This window comes from Ziziphus jujuba, chromosome 5 (genome assembly GCF_031755915.1).
Source record: "Ziziphus jujuba cultivar Dongzao chromosome 5, ASM3175591v1".
Lineage (NCBI taxonomy): Eukaryota > Viridiplantae > Streptophyta > Magnoliopsida > Rosales > Rhamnaceae > Ziziphus > Ziziphus jujuba.
Genome location: NC_083383.1, coordinates 20,712,103 through 20,738,228, shown reverse-complemented (window position 1 = coordinate 20,738,228; position 26,126 = coordinate 20,712,103). Strand labels below are relative to the sequence as shown.

Here is a 26,126-nt window from a genome sequence, read left to right as displayed (position 1 = left end):
TTTTGAATTGAAGATACTCTATTTTTTTCCTCCCTCCATGGACCTATGGCTTAGGCTTTTTTTTAACAACTTTTTATTAAAAATTGTAATTTATCATCACTAATAATTATCAGATAAATTTAATTGATGCCTCTATATTTCCTTTATGATATGAGACTTTTAGCTTTAAGAAACTGAAATAAAATTAAATACATCTAATTGGTAATTGTTACATTAACAATGAATGATAAGCAACTGTGACAAACAATAATGTTATAAACATAAAATTGTTTATCCAATTTACAAATGATGTGACATTATTTTGTTAGTTTATATTTAGAATTTATCAATTTGTCATGTAACCCGAATTCCTAGGTTAATTTTCATCCTCACCCATCATCATGAAATTTTTTTATTATTTCGAATAAACAATTTTTGTATCTCTAGCATTGTTGGGCAACAAATAGCAAAACTTTATTGTTTTATTTTATTTTATTTTTTGATATAATATGAATATTTTAGCCAAAAAAAAAAATCAACTATATTACAATATTACAGAAAGATAGCACACTTAGAATAATTCTTTAAAATATTGAGAACTTCTTTTTTTTTTTTTTAAAGTAAATATGTTCAAAACTTGTTTAGTAACTCTCTTTTCTTTGTTATATCTCTAAAATGCTCAAAACCTGTTTAGTAACTTTTTACTTTTTGTTATATCTTCAAAATGTTTTAAAAAAAATTGAATTTTTTTTTTAAAAAAATAATATATCTTGAAGAGCTTCTTTAAAATTATAAAAATTTAAACTATAACACCACAATTTTATTTATGGAAGCCCAAAAAAAAAAAAAAAAACCATAGTTTTATCTGTAATTTTATTTTTTAAAAGTGATTTTAAAATCCTGTTTGATCTAGTTTTTGTGAATGTTTACAAAACTTTTCAGAAAGTGTAAATCAGAAACACTTTTAATCAACGATAGATCCAGAAATTATTATCAGGAGGCAAATTGTGTAATATAGTGATACTATTTTATTTTTTTTTTTGGAATTTTGGATATTTATACATACGTAACATTTTTTCCTATATTGTAGCTAGCTCAACAAATTATTATTTTTTTATAAATTGAATAGGTTTCTTTTTTTATTATTTTCCTCTAATTCGATTCTCTTAAAACAATATATTTCAATATGTTGACACTCACAATAAATGCATTAAAAATTAACATTAAAAAAATCATAATTTAAAGCAAAAAGAGGGGGGGGGGGAAGAAAAATCATTTTAGATTTTGTTAGATATTAGTTAACCAAAAATAAATGAATAACAAGAAAAATAACGGTAAAATTAGTCATTAAAATGAAGAATTAGCATCTCTATAATTTGAACAACATAAAATACTAGTTAAATAAATTTTATTTATAAATAACTATAGTTAAATAAATTTTATTTATAAATAACTATAGTTTTTTGTTTTAATTATATAATTATTTTGTTATTAACTAATTGTATTCATTGTAATTATAAATAATCCTTATTTTTAAATTTTGTAACTAATAAGTATTATTTTATATTTCAAAAAAAAAAAGGTATTATATTGTGAATAAATATTATAACTATATTTAATAAGAATGATTGTGAATAAATTGGAGATGGGAAAAAAATAATTGAGAAAAAATTTAAAAACTGTAAAACTAAATTTGGGGTGTGTGGGAGTAAAACCAAGGGGAGGGGGGCACAACTTCAATTTTGGTAATTTAGTTAAAAAAAAAAGGTATTAAACATATTAAAAGAAAAAAAAATAAAAATTGAGAGGTGTAGCACGTGCCCCCGGGTCCCATAGATCTGTACTTTTACAAAAGTAAAATTTGAAACAAAAATAAAAACATAAACGACGTCAAACAGGTCTAAATATAAAATGGATAATAAAATTAAATTTTCACTAGAGCCCCTTTATATTTTATTTATTTATTACTATTATTATTTTACTTACTTCATAGCCCCTTTATTTTGGACTTTATGCATGCGTCTTCATTTTTAGAAATTTCGTTGTAGCCTTCTGATTTATGATTTTTGTTATCACTTTAGCTTCTTTGCTACTTAGGTTTTAATCAATTTATATAACAAGACAACAATTTTAACCTGTTTATGCACATTTAACCATTTAACAAAGACCAATTACAATCCTTCTTTTCATTACCCCCAAAAAAATAAAAATAAAAAAGGAATTATAATCCTATTTTTTTATTTTTTTGGTATAAAGGCATGTTAAAGTCCTAAGACACGAACCATCTTAAGAAACCCCTTAAAACAAAATAATAATAATAAGAATAATAATAAAATGAAATAAAATAAAAACCTAAACTCTCTTCGTTAGATTTTATTTAAAATTATGTGTTTTAATATTATTAATCATTTTTATCATTACATATTAAAGAGGTTTCAACTATTTTTTATTATTATATATATATATTTAAGGCATTTTATTGTAATTGTTTTAGTAGTTTTAAAATAAATTTATAATGGTTTTCGTCCACCATTAAAAAAAAAAAAAATTATTAGAGGAAGACTTGACCTGATTTGACGATCTATTTTGAAATATGATTTGAGTTTTTTGTTCTTCTTATTTTACAATCAATATATTATTTTATATTTTATAATATGCTTCAGCATATGGATAATTAAAAAATTGTGAGAAGTTCTTAGCCATACCCTAGAATTTCTAAAAGACAGTTGCATCTTGGTAAAAGAATGTATTATATAATTCAGTGCAGAAAAGGCATATCTTCTTGTAAAATAACATAATTGTGCCTTGATGTAGTATTGACAGACAATATTTAATTTAACTTGCTTATCTATTTATTTTATTAATATTTGATGTTTTATATATTTCCTTAACATATATTTTTTCCTCTTGAAGTAAATATTTTCCAACACTCTTTAAACAGGATATCTTTCAAGCAAGCAAGAGATTCTTTGTGGAACCAGGAGTGGTTAGCTAAAACATTAGCGACTCTATTACATACTCTAAACATATGTTTTAGAGAAATTTGCCTACCTCTTTCAACTAGCCTTCTACATCTTCCAATCAATCCAAGATAAGGATATAAGGATTATCAACACACATCCCTCAACTTCAAAAATCTTGAAACCAAGCAAGAGAGAGGTCATGAAAAAAGGCCTTAAAGCTCAACCACATTACTGGTAGATTTCCCAAAATTACGGAGAAACCAATAATTTTTTATTTTAATTTATTGATTATTCATTGTTTTTCACAACATTTACATCTTAGAACATTAAAATTATTATTTGAAAAAATAATGATAGATTAATAAATGGTTAATTTGTAAAAATAATATAGATTAATAAATGGATTATTTGTAGCAAAGAAGTAAAAAAAAAAAAAAAAGGTTAGTGTCATTTTAAATCAACAATATAAGCTGAGTAATAGTTTAACTATATGATAGTTTGATATTTCATTAACATTTTAATTGAATGGACTTTTGTGGAAGTCAAAAATTAAATGGTATTTAATTCAAACTTTTAAATTTGAAAATATATAATATAAATTTTAAATTACTTTTTAAAAGTGTATAAAAGTTGAAGGTATTCAGTTAAAAATTTATGTAGTATTTTTAAAATGATAATAATTTTTATTGACTTTTTAAATTTATAATTTTTATTGACTTTTAAATAAAACATAGAAAGATTTGTTTAAAAAAAATTTCATGCATTTACCCTAAAATTTTTGAAGATTTTTAAAATGAATACAATTGAATTATTTCATAAATCATTTTGGCAACTTAACTCCTGTAGGGATGGTAATTCGCAAGAACCCACCCTTAGAAGGTAGACAAATCTGAGGGGGGATTAGGAAATGTACTGCCTGCCTGTATATATGTTTGTTTAATTTTATTTATACATTTATGACTATCTTTATATATTTTCTTTCATTTATATTTATGTATTGTTATTGCTTTTAAAAGTATAAACTTATTAGTAAAAATATATAATTTATATTAATAAACTAATACATTTAAAATATATATTGAATATCATTAAAAAATAAAATAAAATAAAATTGGAGAAATAGGCTTCCTCATCCTGTTTTATTTCCCTTTTAGCGAATCTCCATCCTACCACACTCCATTGTCATCCTATACTTTTGGAGTGCCCGCGCTAACTCCACCATAATCAAAAAAATAAAAGAATATTTATAGACTGTACATAAAAATCGAAATAAAAAGAAAAATACTATAAACTGTAAATTTTTTCCTAATAATTTCATAAAGGTCATAAAATTTTATTTCTATTTTTTAACTAACTTTTCCTTTTTAAAGTGGTTCCTATTAATTTTTTTTTTTATTGACATGTGAAACATAATTTTGTTATTAAAAAGTTTATAAAAAGTTTATAGTTATATTGAAAAATCAATAAAAGTTTATCAAAATCTATGAAAATCAATTAATTTTTATAAAAGTATATTAATCTCCATTAAAGTATTTTAAAATTAAAATCTATAAAAGTTTTGTAAATTCTATAAAAGTTAATAGAAGTCTATGAATTTTTCAAAAGTTAATCATTAAAAAAATAATCTATAAAAATAAAGTAAAATTCCAATTAAATACGCCCTCTAAAATGAAACAAAAATGACTTTTAAAGGAGTCTATAGTAAACATTTTCAAAATGGAGATATTCTATAATTGTTTTTAATTGAAAAGTTTAAATTCACCCTAATCAAAATGTAAAACATAGAAGATAGGAAAAATAGATATATTAACTTTAGATATACTATTTAGGAATTAATAATGCTAAAGGTATCAAAAAGTCTATCAAAATATTTACAAAATGGTAAATTTTAATTTAAAGTTGTAAATAGACTTGAACTGTTTATTATCAATTTAAACTCAACTCGATTTTAATTTGCTCGAACTCAATTTATCAAATAAATTAAATAATTTTAAACATCGAAGCTCACAAGCCTTTTTTTTTAACGATAAAGAATACTAGTGAGTAGCTCTAATTTTTATTTATATATAGCTACATAAAAAATTATATTATTAATTTCAGCAAGTTGAATACGTATGATACATAAAAATATATATTTTATATTTTCATTTTGTAAATTTTTAAAAAATTAATAGAATAAATAAAATTTATTAATAATTAGTGTAAACACAAATTTAAAAGAAAGAAAAAAAAAATCAAATGTTTGAGTTTTTAAAATTTTGTATTATAACAAGAAGAGTTGAGTTCAACTTTACCTTTTCCACAAACCATGGCAATTTTATGAAAGGTATTTCAAAATTTTAGAAGCTATTTCTTATTATTTAATTACTTTATATTTATTAACATTTATCCCTTTTAAAATTCATTTATTCATAAAAAAGTTACTGTATAAAAAAGGTTATTATATAGGATAAAAATAGCACAAACGTGCTTCCTCCAAAAGACGATCTGAAATAATCAGAATAGGTCCTCAATCTATTGACCTATTGTATGAAGCAATTTATTTTGATAGCAGTTACTTCTGAAACACGTTCCAGACCATAAGTTACTAATTAAAATCAGCTCACGAAAGATATAACGTCGACACAAATCAGCATATTTAAATCAAGACAATTTAATCAATAGTGACTACAATTGGCTGAGGTGAAGCAAAGCCTAAACCGAATAGATTGCTTTCTGAATCGAATAGGACCTACATCATTTATGAATGGTCAAAGACGACTAGAAAAGGCCAAATACACTATAAACCATAAACACACTTGAAATGAACCCTCATAAAGTACATACTCTGTAAGCAACCATTTTACAATCTACCTCTCAAATTTATTACTAATTTAACATTAAAATATCTTTGGTCTGCATCACATCAGTAGTTATAGATTTTTTGTGTTTGTCTTCTCTTTTATAAATTTCAAAAAAGCAATTATTAAGCCAAAAAAATGTGACAAATGCTAGGGGTTCGCTCCAAAACCTCACCTCCCCTCAAATGAATTGACTTCTATATCAAGTCTCTTAGTCTTTGATTCAATGGGGACTTGATACTATTGGACCATTACCAACTTTTCTAGCACCAAAGAGATTCATACTAGACTAATTATATTTTAAAATCAGTGGAAGTTGAATCATACCCTAACATAAAAGCTAACATAAAAGGATATAAATCTTGTCCAATTTGTTTGAAAGAACATAATATGTCAATTTAGATTTCCTAGAATCCTAATCACAGACAATGAATCTCAATTCATCAGCTCTAAGCTCACGGAATTCTACTTGGAATGCAAGATACAAATCAAGTATTTAACCCCAAGGTATCCATAAGAAAATGAACAAGCAAAAGCAACAAATAAAACAATTTTGAACACTTTCAATAGAATACTTGAATAGCCTGAAGGAAAGTAGGTAGCCAAATCGCCAAGTTTTTTATGATCATATTGGACCACAATATAGCTCTTAACTGGTGAATCTCCATTTTCTTTGGTTTACGCCACTTGAGGCAGTAATACTTTGCTAAGATTTCTAAAACTTCCCTTTGGACAAGTGGTCAACTCTAAGAACAAAATGATTCTTTGATGACACCAACATTGGATGCAATGGATGAAAAGATAGTAGGTGCAGCAATATATCCCAGTCAGTCTCAAAAGCTTTGCTACTTAATACTAGAAACAGTTGTATAGCCGAGACATTATAGAATCAGGAACCTGGTACTTTGCAAAGTACTTCAAAATACTTGAGAAAATTGAGGAAAACTAGGCCTTAATTGGGAAGGCCATTATCATATCACCCAAACAAATAGATTTGGAGCATCCACGCTAAAAGACTTGGATGGAATAGAAATCCCACATACTTGGAATTCAAAACACCTCAAGAAATACTATTTTTGCTTCATTGCATTTTTTTTTTTTCTTCAGCATTATTTTACTTTTTTGTTTTATTAATTTTGTCTGGGACTAATGGGGGGCTTTTGGTACCTTAGTCTCTTCCTCATTATTTGTTCTTAAAAATTTAAATTTCTATGAAATAGACATTCATTTCATTCATAATCTATCACTTGTCAAATTATGTTTAAAATTTTCCACGCTGTATTCTTAATTTGAAACGAAATGAATAAAAGTGCAAACAAAAATAGTCCAATTGTTCTTCCTCACTGGGATGTGCTGGAATAATTAGAATACTCCTCAATCTATTATTTCGACCAATAAGTGTCTCAGCCAATAACCTGCTATAATCGAAACTAGCTCAGAAAACATCCAATCTCTGGACAAATTAGCATATTTGAATCAGAACGATTGAATCAGTAACGATTACAATTAAATGAAAGGCAAGAGTGAAGTAAAACTTAATCCGAATTGATTCCATTTTGAATCAAGTAGTATCCACGTCATACTTGAATAGCCAAAGAAGACTAGAAAGGTAAGAAGAATACAGGTGAAGGACTACTACAACCCAATTATTACTTCTGTGGTCTAATCTTTTTTTGAATTTAGATTTTGTTTAGTATGGTGGAAAAGTAAAAAGAAAGAAAAAGAGGGATGGAAAAGTAAATGTAAAGGAGATAAATTGGTTGTTTGATAAGGGTGAAGAAGAGGAAGGATGTAAAATTTGGGATAGTTTTCCATAGTTTTCCATCCAAAACATTGCCTTCATATTTTAAGGAATAAGTCAAAGAAAAAGTATGCGATTATCTCTCACTTTGTTTTTTTTCCTTTTTCCATTTCTTTTTCTTTCATCTGGTTGTTTTCTTTTTCTTGTCAGTATTTTTTCTTTCCCCTTTTTTTTTTTCATCAGTATTTTTATCCCTTTCTTTATCAGTATTTTTTTTATTTTATTTTTCCTGTTTTTCAGTATTATTTCATCAATATTTTTATCCCCTTTTTTATCTGTATTTTTTTTTTCCTTTTTTTCTTATAAGTATTTTTTCTCCTTTTTTATCAGTTTTTTTTCAATCTGTTTTCCTTTTTTTTTTCCCACTTTATTTTTTGTTTTTTTGTTATCTTTTTTTTTTTTTTAATCTTCATTTCTTTTTCCTCTCTTATAAATATTTGAATTGTTTTATTTTTTATTCAAAATACAAAATATGTGGAAAATTTTTGAATGTCTATATTAGAATGTACAATTTTGATAATTATTATTAATTAGATAATAAGTTAATTAGATAATTTCTATCCAAATAAATTATTAGATAAATGAGATATTTAATTCAAATTGAAAAGAAAATTAGTTTAAAAAAAAAAGGGGGGATTACGATAAAAACAAACAGCTATGTTAAAAAATTAAAAGACATATGGAAAAAATACAAAAAAAAGAGCAAAAATATAGCCAAAAAAATAAAAAAAGACGTGAGTTAAAAGAGAAAAAAAATCAATTTTATTAGAAACAATGCATGAGTACTGTAAGTAAAAACAAATTGGTAAAAAATAAATAAATAAATAAATAAATAATAAAAAAGGAAAGAATTTTTTTTGACTACCACTATGGTTTCAATGAAAAAAAATAAAATAAAAATCCATCTTGATGACGATTTTACGATGGAGTAAAGGTTCTTTTTTATGACTTTTGTAGTTCGATTTGTCAATGAGCTTAACTTGGGCAGTTGGCAGACTGAAATTTGTCGGTACCTTTTGTCAATGACTCTTTGATTTTCAAGAATATACATGGATTTTTCACAGATAAAACATTGGCCTCCCAGCGATAGGGGAATTTGGCCCAATACCCCTGTAGGATCGAGCTTCATGAATTTTGCCCCCTCAATTCATTTCTTTTTTTATCTACCCCTTAATATCCCTTATAACCCTCAAACAAAAAACAATTACTTGCATATCCTTTTATTTTTAAAACCAAACAAAAATCAACTATTCCTTTTCTAAACGTCTTTACACTTTCACAAATACAAAAATACAAAAAAAGCAAATAAACGGCTTTATACACGAACACACAAATACAAACAACCAAACCGAAGCTGTCGTGGAAAAGGCAAACATTAGGATCTCATCTCAGTACAGGGAATAAGGTAATTGGTTGAATCTTTTTCTTTATTTGTTGCCGTGGGACCGGTGTGGGTTGTTTTTGTGTGGATTTGGCTTTATGTTTATTTCTTTCGTTGCCGTGGAGTGGGTTTTTATTTATAATTTTTGTGTTTATGTTTTTTGAAGATTTAAGATAGATTGATATTGGGCATTAGTAGGAAATGAAGAGAGGAAAAAAATGGGACCGGTTTGGCCTTGATCAGTGGCCGGAGGTGGAAGAAATAACCCGGTGAAGAATCGGGTCGGTAGTGGTTTATGCGGGTTTATTTTTTAAAGATTTAGGATAGATTGATATTGGGCATTAGTAGAAAATGAAGAGAAGAAAAAAATGGGACCGGTTTGGCCTTGATCGGTGACCGGAGGTGGAAGAAATAAACGGGTCAAGAATCGGGTCGGTGCTGGTTTAGGCGGGTTCGGGTCGACCCGGACAAGGGTTGAAGATGGATTGAACGACATGTCGTCTGGGATGAACGACACCCAGACGACACGTCGTTTTTTTTTTTTAAAATTTTTATAAAAAATGTTTTTTTTTGGGTATAGATATATATATAGAATTGAAGATAAGAGAAAGAGAGAAAGAGAGAGAGAGAGAGAGAGAGAGAGAGAGAGAGAGAGAGAGAGAGAAATTAATTAGAGAAAAAATGAGAGAAATACTTTATGATTATTGTTTTTGGGTATTTTTTGGGAAAGAATGAGAGAAAGAGAGAGAGAGAGAGAGAGAGAGAGAAATTAATAGTAATTCATAAAGGAATGTAATACCGTCAAGAATTCCCTATTAGATTTTTTTCCTTGTATTCATATACAAAATAATGAAATATATTATGAATTTTGTGTCACAAATATGTATGAAAACTAGGATGGCGTTTATTTGATCCAAAAAGCATAAAAGCATCCTGTCTAGATAAAGGTAATATGTTTTAACGGTTGTTGTCTAAGACCAAAAGGACCCTTACAAGCAGCAACATCAACATACCCATCCTTTCCACAAATTCCAACACATACTGAAACCCTTAAATTACCATAATATATATATATATATCAGAGAGAGAGAGAGAGAGAGAGAGAGAGAGCAAAAAGAAGTGAGGTCGCCGACTACTAGAAGACTGCACTTTGTTCTACAAATAAATAGAAAAGAAAAAATGCTTATACATGTCAAAACTCTCCAATGGGGAATAAACTGTACAGTATCAAAGTGCTCTTCCTCTACTGGCTGATGCTATTGCTATGGATATGTTAAAACTAAAACCTCTCAAGTGTGCATATAATCACAAGAAGCACCCTTCTTGCAATGACCACTCTCATGATACTTGCAAACTCTCTGTCCCTTAAACGGAGGCCTTGAAGAACCTCCCCCTCCCCCTCCCCCTCCATTACCAAACGATGACTGCCTGTTCCAAGGTTTATTACCCCCACCATAACCAGAATCCCCACCGTGAGATCCTCTATCCCTCTGATTTGAGTATCTATCTGCATTATGATTCCGTTCGCTTCCCCATTTCCCTTGGTTCCCTGTTGGTGTGCCCCAACCCGGATTTGGATTTCCTGGTGGTGGCCCTTGACCAGGAGAAAAGAGAAAAATACTTTATGATTAATTAGAATTGAAGTTGAGAATTCCAGAGTTAGTACTTTCTAAAGGTATAGATATATATATATATATATATATAGAGAGAGAGAGAGAGAGAGAAGATCGATGCATAAAATTTCAGGTACATGGTTAGCTAGAAGCAAACACGCAAACACTTTATCCCCACAAAAGAAAAAAATAAAAAATTAAAGAAGAAGAAGAAAGAAAGATTTAGATGGCATGCACACTGCTATACATTAAATGTTCAGTAAATGTTATGGCATGCACAATATCCTTAGGAAGAGAGCGTATGAAATTAAGGATTGCGGATATTTATACATGTATGTATACATAGTTGACAATGTTGTTAAAGGTAGATAAAAGTTTATTAATGTTGTCAATGTACATTTGTAGGTTGTACTTTATAATGGCACCAAAGAGGAACTTGTGACGTCAACCGAAGAAGGGAGTTAAGAAGGTGGAAAGTAAGAGACGCGGTGGTAGCATAGCAGCAGCACCCGACTCTAAGCGTCAACGTACTACTAGGCAGAAATCCAAATCTGAGACGGAAAGCACCAAACTTCGAGGGCACGTTCCACTTTCCTCTCCCCCATCTAATACGGTAAGTTTTATATTCATTTAGGTTGTTTTGTGCGGTAAATGATAAGACATGTGACAGTATTTATTCATGAATGTGAAAACTGAAGAAAAACTTCACCCAATGGCCATCGGTAATTGCCGATAGGCCATCGGGCTTTTTTTTTAGTTCATTGTAGGTTGATTACCGATGGTTTCATCGGTAATTACCACTTGTGCAAAAATGTGAACCCATATGTCTTAAGATTTAGTTGGAAATTATTATTATCAAGTTAGGGTGGAAAAATAGGGTATGATTAAATCGTTGATGTCAGTTCCATTTATGTAATTCATATTGCAGCCCATCGATGCTCCAAAGGAACGGATGTTGCAGGATGCCGATATAAATAAAGGTAGGGCACATTCATTCGGGAATCCAATAGGGGCGAACAAAGTAATTACAAGTGTCCTCACAAGTGAGCAGCTCGAAAAGTATAGACAAACATGTTTTGGACACTTACTTGACATGAAGAACCTCCGGTTCTCTGGTCAGTTAGTGCATCACCTGCTTTGCAGACAAGTTGAGTCCAACAATCCAGAAGTACTGGAGTTTAACTTCAGCGGATCTGCAGTGCGGTTTACGAAGTGGGAATTCGCACTCATTAGTGGGTTAAAGTTTTGTAGGTACCCTTCGATGTATGATATGCAAATTTCCAAAGGAAATGAGCTGCGCACGAGGTTGCTAGATGACAGGAGTGACTTGAAACCGCCCGAACTGGAACGACTATTCAAGGATACACTTTTTGTGGATGATTGGGATGCTGTTAGAATTGCGTTACTATATTTCTTAGTTCATGGTGTACTCGGAATGGATCCGAAGGTTCAAATAAAAAACAAAATTCATTGATTTGGTTGCTGATCTCGACGTATTTAATTCCTACCCTTGGGGCATTTTGAGCTACAAGGAGACGATCAACTCATTCCACAATGCATTCCAGCAACGAGGACGAGGACGTGCAGTAAAGAATATATCACAGTATTATGACCTAAAAGGTTTTCCATTGGTGTTTCAGGTACGGTAATATATTTAATACATGTAGCGTTTACTTAAAATTTATATTTAATAACCTATAATTTGTATTTTGTAGGTGTGGGGGTTTGAAGCAATCCCTGATTTTGGTAACCAATTTGCCAACCGGTTGGAAACCCGTTGTCCGAGGATCCTTGGATGGCATACTCCAAGGCAACCAAACCATTTTGCTGTCCATAATTGGTTCTCCTCCAATAGCAATGTAAGGCAAATTTTGTTTAGACTACATGGTACGACTACATTCAAGTTACATTACCATAGTCAGTTTCCAAATTTACTTTTTTTTCCTTTCTTCATTGCATGTAGTATGTTGTGCACTGGACGTTAGATGCTACCGATGAGGAGAAGACTATGGATTACTGGCGAACAATAGCAGTTGACATACATGAAGTTCGCTACACGTCACCTCCAATTGTAGCACCAATAGTTGGCGCTAAAGATGTTGGCGCTAAAGATGTTAGCGCTAAAGATGCGTCCAAAGCTGGGGAGCATTCTAGTGGCCCTCCAAATTCTAATTTCAGGGTATGCAATTGTTACTTGCACGCAAATTTGTATTTCATATGTTGTACTAATATATGTTGACTTATGTTTTGGATATTGATATTGATTAGCTTGCTTGCTTGGAGGCAAAAGTTGATGAATTAAATAAAGAGATGGCAACGTTAAGGAAGATGCTTAGTTTTGTTATTGCCCAACAAAAGCATCAGGTATCATTTAGACAACTTGGTATACTTTACTTAACAAAAGCATCAGGTATCATTTAGACAACTTAGTATACTTTACTTTAGTGCTTCAGCATTATTAAATTACATATTGTAATTCAGCAATTATTTGTTGTTAGAGTTTGGGAACTGCAAAAATAATCATTGTGTTTTACAGGCCGAGCATCATATGCATAGCCATTCACCGTCATCTTCGGTTAGACCATCATCCCCTGTGGCACCATCTGTTGGAGAGCAAGCTGAAGAATTTGATGCACCCATAGACGGTTCCAATGGTAGGAAGGAGGATGATGATTGTACTACACCGTTTGAGCCTATCGTACCTGGAGGACCCTATGTGGAGGATTCCTAGGCTTTGGTGCCATATCGGCCTTTACATTTCGGGTGGGATATCGGTGCTTCAGCTGACAGTCCACATCATGACCAATCAGCTGAGATTGAGGTGGAAGATCGGAAGCATAACGTTGGTGATACAAGCCGATTCGGTCGAGTTTACCACCAGTCACATCACGTCATCTCTCCTTACACCGACCCGTGTAAAAAGAAGGTCAAATTTAATCTTACTCGACCTATTGATGCATCAAAGGAGAGGGCGTTCGATGAGTGGTATAGGGTGGCACCGAAGGAAGCAACCGTGTGTACATCTTATATAACGGTGGGAAAGGAATTTTTTGCTGAGCTACTGACCGATGAAGGATGGTTGAATTCCGATGTAAGTTATATGTTTTATGTTCATGCAAAATCATTGTGGTCCTATGTTTGGAATGATGTTTTATTTATCACCTCGCACTTGTTACTTATTTCCTTTAATGTGGTTTTGCAGCATATTGACACTATTTTGTATTTCATACGAAAAAGACGGTTTGATAATGAGAAGATGTTCACCAACACTTGTGCCATATTAGACGTGTTATTTTGGGTAAGATGATGGGATGTTACTGCGTTGCTTAATGTTATATTGATGATATTTTATATTGTATATATTTCATTATTTGGCAGTCATCCATCAAAGGGCGTTATCCCATATGGAGGGCATCTCGTAGCACATATTCATGTGATGCGACCCTTTGTAACTATGTGCGTGGGAGGTCACCCAAACCTAGCGTGTCGTGGCGGATATGTGATTATGTAAGTCCATACATATATTGAAAAAAATTCTCACTAAGTTTCCCATTTTGTGGATAATGAGGTTATGTTCTAATTTGCAGGTGTACATCCCTGTCAACAATGGAGGCGCGCATTGGTTGGCAGCATGTGTGGACTTGAAGGCCCGGCATATTGATTTATACGATCCAAATATGGGAAATAAATATGTCCAGAATAGAGAGTTGAAGAATGCGGAATGCCTTACGTATATGCTGCCTTACCTATTGAGGGATGGGGGATATTACGGGAAGAATCCGAACGTGTCTCCCACTTTAGATCCATTCACGATGACCATGATCAAAGATGCACCCCGCCAAGATAATGGGTATGAATGTGTTGTCATTTCAAACAACTTGTATTGCTGCTGTTTTTTATTGTGGTTACGTGTGAAAATACACGTAGTTGGTTTTCATTAATGCTAATCATTAATGCTATTCTGCAGGGGTGATTGTGGCGTCTACGCTCTGAAATTTATTGAGTACATGAGTAGTGAGGAGAACCCTTCATTTGGTCCGCAAGACATTATGTTTTTTAGAAAAAAATATGCTGTTGATTTGTACTTTAATAAACTTTCAATGTAGATCGTATGTTTAATGTTATGATGGTCTATACTAATGTTATCTTAATATGCGGAACCTATCTTTACTAATGACAACCGTTGAAAAAAAAAGATAAAAGATAAAAGATAAAAAAAAAACCCTCGGTTGTGGTAAAAATTAAAGGAAAGATGATTATCGATGGTGCATCGATAATTCCCGATTCACCATCGGTAATTACAGAAACGCTTTTTCGTAACCAACAAATAAACCCTGGATAAATTACCGACGGTTTCGTCGGTAATTTCTGAATGTCTACAGTCCATCAAGTTTTACCAATTTGTTGGGCCCCACAGGTTCCATAATGTGTGTTGAATGCAAAAACATGGCAAATAGGGATTCTAAAATTGTACTAAGGAGAGAAAATCCCAAAATTTCATAAAAGTATATCAAATTTTGCAAAAAAATTGATGACTGTTCACCCTCGGTAATTCCCGAGGAAATCGTCGGTAACCACTAAATTCCTTCAGGAATAATTACCGACAGTTTCGTCGGTAATTCTCGAGGGTGTACAGTACATCATGTTTTGCCAATTTTTTGTACCCCACAAGGCCCCTAAGGTGTGTTGAATGAAAAAACATGCAAAACATGGATTCTATAATTGTACTAAGGAGAGAAAATCCCAAAATTTCATAAAAGTGTATCAAAGTTTGCAAAAAATAAGTATACTGTTCACCCTCGGGAAATTACCGACGAAACTGTCGGGAAACTACAAATGCCCTCTGGAAAAATTACCGACAGTTTCGTCGGTAATTTCCCGAGGGTGTACAGTACGTACTATTTTGCCAATTTTTTTTACCCCACAAGGCCCCTAAGGTGTGTTGAATGAAAAAACATGCAAAACATGGATTCTATAATTGTACTAAGGAGAGAAAATCCCAAAATTTCATAAAAGTGTTTCCAAGTTTGCAAAAAATACGTATACTGTTCACCCTCGGGAAATTACCGACGAAACTGTCGGGAAACTACAAATGCCCTCTGGAAAAATTACCGACAGTTTCGTCGGTAATTTCCCGAGGGTGTACAGTACGTACTATTTTGCCAATTTTTTTTACCCCACAAGGCCCTTAAGGTGTGTTAAATGAAAAAACATGCAAAACATGGATTCTATAATTGTACTAAGGAGAGAAAATCCCAAAATTTCATAAAAGTGTATCCAAGTTTGCAAAAAATACGTATACTGTTCACCCTCGGGAAATTACCGACGAAACTGTCGGGAAACTACAAATGCCCTCTGGAAAAATTACCGACAGTTTCGTCGGTACGTTCCCGAGGGCGTACAGTACGCAATATTTTGCCAATTTTTTTTACCCCACAAGGCCCCTAAGGTGTGTTGAATGCAAAAACATGCAAAATTTGGATTCTATAATTGTGCTAAGGATAGTAAATCTCAAAATTTCATAAAAGCATATCAACTTTTGCAAAAAAATGACAACTGTTCACCCTCGGTAATTCCCGAGGAAATCGTCGGTAATCCCAAAAAAAACCCTCTGGAAAATTACCGATTGTTTCGTCGGTAATTACCGATGGTTTACAGTACATCAAATATTCCAGAGGTTATTACGGACGAATTATCATGCACTGTAGACCCTCGGGAATTACCGATGAAATCGTCCGCAATTTTTCCAGCGGTCATTTGTAGTTTCCCGACACTTTCGTCGGGAATTACCGAGGGTGAACAATATACTTATTTTTTTGCAAACTTTGATACACTTTTATGAAATTTTGGGATTTTCTCTCCTTAGTACAATTATAGAATCCATGTTTTGCATGTTTTTACATTTAACACACCTTAGGGGCCTTGTGGGGTAAACAAAATTGGCAAAATAGTACGTACTGTACACCCTCAGGAAATTACCGAAGAAACTGTCGGTAATTTTTCCAGAGGGCATTTGTAGTTTCCCGACAGCTTCGTCGGTAATTTCCCTAGGGTGAACAGTATACGTATTTTTTGCAAACTTTGATACACTTTTATAAAATTTTGGGATTTTCTCTCCTTAGTACAATTATAGAATCCATGTTTTGCATGTTTTTTCATTCAACACACCTTAGGGGCCTTGTGGGGTCCAAAAAATTGGCAAAATATGCCGTACTGTACACCCTCGGGAATTACCGACGAAACTGTCGGTAATTTTTTCAGAGGGCATTTGTAGTTTCCCGACAGTTGCTTCGGTAATTTCCCGAGGGTGAACAGTATACTTATTTTTTGCAAACTTTGATACACTTTTATGAAATTTTTTATTTTCTCTCCTTAGTACAATTATAGAATCCATGTTTTGCATGTTTTTTCATTCAACACACCTTAGGGGGCTTGTGGGGTAAAAACAATTGGCAAAATAATACGTACTGTACACCCTCGGGAAATTAACGACGAAACTGTCAGTAAGTTTTCCAGAGGGCATTTGTAGTTTCCCGACAGTTTCGTCGGTAATTTCCCGAGGGTGAACAGTATACTTATTTTTTGCAAACTTTGATACACTTTTATGAAATTTTGGGATTTTCTCTCCTTAGTACAATTATAGAATCCATGTTTTGCATGTTTTTTCATTCAACACACCTTAGGGGCCTTGTGGGGTAAAAAAAATTGGCAAAATAATACGTACTGTACACCCTCGGGAATTACCGACAAAACTGTTGGTAATTTTTCCAGAGGGCATTTGTAGTTTCCCGACAGTTTCGTCGGTAATTTCCCGAGGGTGAACAGTAGCTTATTTTTTGCAAACTTTGATGCACTTTTATAAAATTTTGGGATTTTCTCTCCTTAGTACAATTATAGAATCCATGTTTTGCATGTTTTTTCATTCAACACACCTTAGGGGCCTTGTGGGGTAAACAAAATTGGCAAAATAATACGTACTGTACACCCTCGGGAATTAACGACGAAGCTGTCGGTAATTTTTCCAAAGGGCATTTGTAGTTTCCCGACAGTTTCGTCGGTAATTTCCCGAGGGTGAACAGTAGCTTATTTTTTGCAAACTTTGATACACTTTTATAAAATTTTGGGATTTTCTCTCCTTAGTACAATTATAGAATCCATGTTTTGCATGTTTTTTCATTCAACACACCTTAGGGGCCTTGTGGGGTCCAAAAAATTGGCAAAATATGCCATACTGTACATCCTCGGGAATTACCGACGAAACTGTCGGTAATTTGTCCAGAGGGCATTCGTAGTTTCCCGACGATTTCGTCGGGAATTACCGAGGGTGAACAGTATACTTATTTTTTTGCAAACTTTGATACAGTTTTATGAAATTTTGGGATTTTCTCTCCTTAGTACAATTATAGAATCCATGTTTTGCATGTTTTTTCATTCAACACACATTAGGGGCCTTTTGGGGTCCAAACAATTGGCAAAATATGCCGTACTGTACACCATCGGGAATTACCGACGAAACTGTCTGTAATTTTTCCAGAGGGTATTTGTAGTTTACCGACGATTTCCTTGAGAATTACCGATGTTGAACAGTTAGCTTATTTTTTGCAAACTTTGATACACTTTTATTAAATTTTGGGATTTTCTCTCCTTAGTACAATTATAGAATCCATTTTTTGCATGTTTTTTCATTCAACACACATTAGGGGCCTTGTGGGTTCCAAAAAATAGGCAAAATATGCCGTACTGTACACCCTCGGGAATTACCGATGAAAATGTCGGTAAGTTTTCCAGAGGATATTTGTAGTTTACCGACGATTTCCCCGGGAATTACCGATGGTGAACAGTCATCAATTTTTTTGAAAAATTTGATACACTTTTATGAAATTTTGGGATTTTCTCTCTGTAGTACAATTATAGAATCTCTGTTTTGCATGTTTTTACATTCAACACACCTTAGGGGCCTTGTGGGGTGCAAAAAATTGGTAAAATATAATGAACTGTACAACCTCGGGAATTACCGACGAAACTGTTGGTAAATTTGCCGGAGGAAATTTGGTGGTTACCAACGATTTACTCGGGAATTACCGAGGGTGAACAGTTATCAGTTTTGTTGCAAAATTACCGATGATGCAATGGTCATTACCATTGGGCAGTAATATCATCCATGCAATAGTAAGAAACATACAAACAACTGAACCAAAAATTGAAGACGGAATGATATGTTATCAAAACAATACGACAGATGAATTTGACAATAAAAGAACATATAAAGCCAACGTCTATTACGCCAAAACACATGTTACGCGGTTGACCAACTAATTGCATTCCTGACTACATTTCATACACACGCATACCACATAACATGGCCTCATTGTTTGAATATAGCATCATGCGATTGATGGGAGTTCGTTTCAGTGGTGCTATTGGTTGTTAGTGCTATCAAGAGGTACGGCGGCGGAGCATGATCGGCTGGTGTGACCAACCTGTTTGCACCTCCCGCATCTATATTGATGACGCTCCTCTCCTTGAGATTGAATCCTCTTCTTTCTCGGTCTTCCTGACTGTTTGCCAATTTGAGGTGGAAGTATAACCTGGTTTATGACATCATCTGGAGCATGCCACTGACATTTATCTCCAAGTGGATATATGGTTTCCGAATATGCATAACGGAGTGAGTCAACTGAGTAATGCGCGGAGCAAAGGAAATATGGAGAAATATGTCGATGCTTACATGCTACAATTGCATGGACACAAGGAAATCCATCAATGTCAAATTCCTTGCATGAGCATGTCTTATTTTCTAAGTTAACAACTCCAACGAACATGCCATGGCCAACAACTTGAAACTCATATAAGTTCATTGGCATAACACGTAAGCTTCTGCCATTATTTGAGCGGTCCTGCATGATTTTTTCCAACCAATTAGTAACAGGAGTTTGCATTGCAGCAGCGTTAGTTCGACGTTCATACCACCACCTTTGCAAGACATCACGAATGTGATCTAGTAATGGCAAAACAGGTTTATCCCTAGCATCAATAAGCATAGAGTTCATGCTTTCTGCAATGTTAGTTGTCATTATGTTGTATCTATTGCCCGGAAAATGTGATCTAGCCTATTTTGAAGGACTTGCATCCTTGAGATATTGTACAGCTTCAATACTAACCCCTTCTAAAAGCTGCATGGCCTTATCTAAATCCTCAACAATATATGCTCTAGCTGCATCATTAAAAGTTGATATAATCGCGTTGACATTACCTTTAAACTTCTTAGCACGTAAATTTGTACCAAGATGATATGTGCAATGGCCATGGTGATTATTAGGAAAAACTGTAAGTATTGCTTTTACAATTCTCTTGTGTCTATCTGATATAAAAGCTATATTCGGATCATCCCCAAATGCTTCTTTAAAGCTCTCAAAAAACCATGTGTAAGCCGCATCCGTCTCCCCAGGGCCTATTCCATAAGCAAGTGGATAAATTTGATTGTTCCCATCCAAACATGATGCAATATATAACAAACCTCTATATCTATTCTTCAGTGTAGTTCCATCGACAGCTACGACTCTCCGCATATGCTGGAACCCTCTAATGCTAGCTCCAAGTGCCATGAAAAAATATAAAAATCTGTTTTGATCATCAGTTTCAATTCGAGTAAATGTGCCCGGATTTTTGCTCTTCAAAACGTGACTCCATAAAGGAAGTTTTGCATATGAATCTTCTGGCGTGCCCCACAAACCCGATAGTGCAACTTCCTTAGCGGCCCATGCTTTGTTGTAACTTATGTTTACTCCGTAATTAGAGCGAATGTCATGCACGATATCTTGAGGTTTGTATTGCCTTGAAATCCCATCAAACATTGGCTGGATGATGTCTCCGATAACTGAACTTGTTGCTTGACGATGATCCCTTTTCATGATATTTAAAGAGCAAATATGCTCATCTTTGAAGGCCCTAATCATGAAGGCCTCTGTATTATCACCATGTAGTTTGGTAGCACGCATTCGCCACACGCAATTTTCGTTTCCACATACAACCTCATATCGGACTCTATCCGACTTCTTGACCTTGAATTCAGAATTTCTCCTTAGTGCATAAAGACTAATCTTCTTCTGTAGCACATTCTTACTCGCAAATATTTGGTTGATTCGAATGATTTCATGGGCATTGACGGATGAGAAGCGATGGTTGACCCTACGTTCAGCCATGGTTGCCGTCGAATCCTGTCGAATGTCCAAATGGTTTTCGGTACAAGGAGAGGCAAGCACATCATCATTCACATTATCAATTGGAGTACTACCATAAGGAGAGTCACCATGTCGACTATCACCAGCTGAAAGTCCCGAATGTTGGGTATGTAAAATGTCTCGTAACCCATCTTCACTACGATCAGTGTTGACCTCAACCTCAAATTGTTCATCTTGATCATAATCATGTCCACGATATTCATTCAAATCATTAATTTCGAAGTGCTCGTTATCATGATCATGTTCTGCAGATTGCACATTGTTTTCACACATTTGATTTTCAGAGAATCCAGGTTGAGTTTCCAGCACATGAATTTCGGTCGCTGGGGACTGCATGTTGGCATCAGAGGTACAAGTAGCTATCTCGGGAACTGCAGATAGTGGGGCAATAGTCTTAAATCCTGAACTTGTAGGTATCCTATTCACCACACATCCAGCAGTATCAATACTCTTTGGAACCCTGGATAACACATCAACAATAAGTGGAGATCTGTCTTGAGGTCTGTGTGAACTATACTCTTCTATAAAACTTTGTAGGTCTTCATCATTTTCCACAACGTACGGCTCACATGACAAACACACATGGTATATGAACTTGAAGATTAATTGATGTTGTGTAGAATCTAAGTTGAGAGCGTTGTAGACAACATCTTCAAGTTCGGCCAACGTACAATTCCTTTTGATACGTATAATCTTCATTCTTTGACGTTGGTATCTCCAGGTACCTTCAGAACATACACTCCATGTTCCATCGTAGAACAGTAAAACTGAAATTTGTGACATTGAGCACAAAGAGTTTACCAATTCAAAACATACTAAGTATCTACTTCTGCAATCGTAGAATCTTTGCTGGAAGGTTTAACTATAATCCTGAAGCAAAAGTAATGAAAAAATACAAATACATTTTTAGTAAATGAGTACATAAAATAAGCCAAACAATTATGTTATTAACGCCTACTGGAATAGCATTTTAAATACAAATACAAATGCATTTTCAGTAAATGAGTAAAGATAAAATAGGAATGCATTTTATGTAAATGAGTACAAATGCTGATTAAGGGAAAAATGTTGCCATATATGTACACATTTTTATATTTATAACACACCTTGTGAAATCTGATAGAAGGTACTAGCTGCTGGATAGAGAAGACAAACGAGTTTTGAGGACCCTACAATGAGAACATGTTTCTTGGTACTAAAGTGCTACTAAAAAAGGAACCCTATTACCTAGCTTCGTAATCTTATACAATCTGAGATGTAATTACTTGAAGATGATTGGCTTTTTTAAATTTAGTATTTGTAATATTTAACATAAATATATCGTTTTCATGTAGGTATATGAAATTGACTGATATGAAAATTGTAAAAGAAAGGAAACAAATATGTTAACAGTCTTTCCTGAAACAAAAATATGAAAGCCAAAAAAAGAAAAAAGAAAAAAAGTCATGGTTTGCAAGCCCCAATAATGAAAATTACACTCATTAAATTTAAATGAAATTTTGTGTTCCAAAATCCAAGTCCAATTGAGTCATCCAAAATCTTGACTGGAAACCAATGATCTTATCTTTCCTATAACCCTGAGGTGTTCCTTGTCAATTTGTAAATTGTCCCGCTTCACTCCTCCCAAATTCATTGTGAATTTGCTACACTTTAAGCCAGAAGTACTTGTCAACTCATAAATCACACTCTCTGTCTAATAATTTCTCTCTGCAACTTTATTCTCCCATCTAGAACAACAACAAAAAATAATAATAATAATAATAATACACGGTTTTGGTGAATAATCCTTTTTGTGGAAATTACCAAAGTAATTTTTATTTATTTTTTTTGTTTTGTTTTGTGGTACAAAGTTTTGACTTAAGGAGTCCTATTATTCGATCCTTTCCAATGCAGAAGGTACATATCCATGCTCCTTCGGCGAATTTTCACTTATCTGGTTAACTGGACAACAATTTTTCACCAGAACTGAATTGGAAATAAATAAATAAATAAATAAATTATGGGTTTGAAATTTGAAACCCAGTTGCTTTAGGGAAAAAAAAAAAAAAAAAGTTTTGTGGTCTTTTGGAGATGGTCCAGGCGAAAAACCTTTGCTCCTTTTCTTTATTCATTATTAAGTGGAGCTGTCAACAATGACCTTACATGTAAATTGGTAGGAAAATAATGATCACTGAGACCATTTCCATATGAATTCTAGTAAATGTTATTTTTTTAATACAATATTGACTAATTAAATTCTTATTCTTAGGCTAATATATTTGACTTTATCTATCACCTATACGTAAAATATATTTTAGGAAATTTTTTTCGTAAAATCAATTAACAAAATTAATATGAAGTATATTGTATTTATTTTTTGGCTTACTTATTAAGCCATTTATGTTTACTATTGGGAGTTCATGATTTCAAAACATTAAGATGGAAAAAATTTATTATAAATGATAAAAACAATTATGTAAAGAAGTAGCATAAAGCCAAATTATGTATATATATATATGTATATATATCCACATACCAGGTAATCGTTAACTCCGATCTGCAGAAACGTACAATTTAATTACATCCCTTTGAAGTGTATGGGCTCCACAATGAATATTTTCAGATGATGCAGGGAGAGTGAACTGAACTGAAGAGATTTTGGGATTTTCTGCAATGTTCGTCAATGCAAAGAAAGAAGGCTGAAAGGTACCCAACCAACAAAAGAGAAAGAGAGAGGAAGACACAGTATACATTTAATGTGGTAGCAGGACAGAAGTTAATGGGGTAGATAGAAATGAGGGATGGTCAAAAAAGTTGTTTTAATATTATCACCTGTATTCGAGACAGTCAATGAGAAAACTGTTATTTTTACTTGACACTTTCATAGGTATCCATGTATTTAAATAGTTTACAAAAGCCAGACAATTAATTCCCTCCTAACAAGTCTCATTTGGACATACTACCATGGAGCCATTCATGTAAAAGTGATTGATAGCATCCATTTAAATTATCATCCTTCCTTACACATCATACTGACACGAGAATCAAGTACAAAAACTAAAAACAAAATCTGAATATAGAAGAAATTGGATCCTTTCACAAATATGGAAGTTTCCTTTTTTTTTTTTCTTTTTTGTTTATTACATTTTGATATCTTTTTTTCTACGAAAATCCAGCTGAACACAACTCTATAATTCCTATGTTCCAAGATTATGTATAAGATTCGAAACATATTGGATACAAAGTCCTACAAGGTAGCAGACACGGCAAGACTTTGCTGGCATACCTCATGCTGAACCAGAATCTTGATATCCCAAACAAAAATATATAAAAGAAAGAAAAAATTTGTGAAAAATTAAGTGAAAATTCAAACTCCAATGCCTGTTATCAACTGGCCCAGCGTGAAGGATTCTTTTCACATATACCAGGTTAGGCCATCTGCCTCTATGCTAATAAGCCTTTGCAATTCAAATTTTTTTATGATGCTGAAGAATGATGCCTAAAATTCACACAGCAGCATGCATCTCTAGCCGTCTTCGTGCTAAGATTTTCAAATTTGTTCAGAATGCTTTGAAGCAACCTGTGTGTCCACCGTTCTTGTGTCATGCTTTCTCTTGCTTCGTCTCTTTGATCTAGATGTGCGGGTCTTTGTAGGATGCTTTACAGCATGCTCTTGGATGCCCAACACTACATTTTCATTGGTAGGGAGTTCAGGAGGGGCATCAGGCCATGGTGTGCGTTTTGATGGTACATTGACCTCCAGAGGAGGATCAATTATCCATCTGTAAAGAGACCACACTAATCTCAAATGCATGTGCATAGGAAGAGATTCTGCTAAATGAATTTTAATTAAATAGGCAATTGACTGTCATGATATTTATGTGTCAATGATATATATTGAAATTTAGATGGCTTGATGAGGGGTGGGGGGAAAAAAAGCATTTCCATATGACAAAATTATTGACTAAAGGTAAAGATTTGCTGAACCAAAGTAAAATAAAAAGAAGCATGCTACATAAAATCATAGTACAATTATATAAGTCAATTGTTTAAAGGATTGTAGTCAAATTGCAAGTAAGAAAGCCCTTGGGAATGAGGTCAGAGGACTGAACAGAAATACATTGAAATGCCACACCAATACCACTTGACCACTTGAAACAATGCAATGACATTCACTTGAAAAGAGAAGTTGAGCATCATTGTCACATTCATAGGTAGGTTACTAATTTTAAGTTCTACCCATGTGTGATATTCAAAATCACAATTTCACAGCCACAATTTTATGCTTTGAAAATAAATTAGAGACGCATAGTACTTAGAAATTGAAGGATATAACAGCAGAAAGTTTAACATGACAAGATTATTACAAAACATTTCTACCAATTGTATATGATCATTGGCACTGTTGACTCCATCTATGCTTCAAATTTTTTAAACAACCATGACAGCTTTCAGAATGCAAAAACCATATGCACTATAAAATGGAAAATGGATTGGAGACACAATAGGAAAGAAGATATGGTACCTGTAGGGCCAAACCATAACCGCCATTCACATCTTACTCGAAATAAAGTAACTGGAAAATAAAGCAATTAGATTATAAATTTAATGTCACACCAGCAACACAAAAGAAAATGCAGATGCAGAGAGAGAGAGAGTTCATAGTCATCAAACATGGTATATAAACAATTTAAATGCAAAAATATGAAATATACATACCTTAAATTTGCTTTGTGCATTTGAAGTATCTCTTTCTACAATACCACACTCGGCTTGTTGCTTGTTGATCGTAACACCAAAGAAATGAGCATTTTGCTTATCCACCTGCAACAAAACAAAATCAACCAAACGGAAAATTCCAGAAAGAATGAAAGTCCATGATAACAAACATGAAAGCACCTTTCCACTAACTGATGACAGAATGGAATGTATCCCTAGTTGGCTGTACTCCATCCAGCATCATATCATCATACATATCTCTCAACAAGAAATGCCTACCACCACCGTTATTAAAAAAAAAAAAAAAAAACCAGAACACAACTTTCACAATTTCTCCCAAAAAAAAAAAATTCCCAACACCACTAACAGAAAATCAAAATTAGAGCTGTTGCCTACCTGTTGCTTCTGCTTCTGCTCCTAGGGCTCTCTAAAATCCTGCAGTTTTCTCTCTGAGTCACCTCTTCACCATCTCCTTCAAAACGCGCAGTCTCCACGCTTACAATCCGGCCGATTCATGAAAGGAAACAGAGGGCTCCTAAGGTCTGGTTATGGATAAAGAGATGGAGGGGAAAAGTCGAAGAAAGGAAAGAAAAAAAATATAAAAAAAAAA

General features: G+C 33.0%; 1 protein-coding gene and 1 long non-coding RNA gene across 2 annotated transcripts; one reads left to right on the top strand and one right to left on the bottom strand.

The window, feature by feature from the left end:
• Positions 1-13,813: 13,813 nt before the first annotated feature.
• On the top strand, positions 13,814-14,696 carry LOC132803923 (uncharacterized). The gene is made up of 3 exons (XR_009639161.1): positions 13,814-14,084; positions 14,165-14,427; positions 14,545-14,696. It is a non-coding gene; the product is annotated as an uncharacterized LOC132803923 (long non-coding RNA).
• A 9,239-nt stretch (positions 14,697-23,935) lies between these two features.
• LOC132803861 (beta-1,4-xylosyltransferase IRX14-like) lies at positions 23,936-25,347 on the bottom strand. Its single transcript, XM_060817642.1, has 2 exons — positions 25,323-25,347; positions 23,936-24,579 (listed from the first exon to the last, which is right to left on the bottom strand). The coding sequence occupies exons 1-2, from the start codon at positions 25,337-25,339 to the stop codon at positions 24,348-24,350; spliced, it is 249 nt and encodes an 82-aa protein (XP_060673625.1). The 5' UTR covers positions 25,340-25,347; the 3' UTR covers positions 23,936-24,347.
• Between the last annotated feature and the right edge of the window lie 779 nt (positions 25,348-26,126).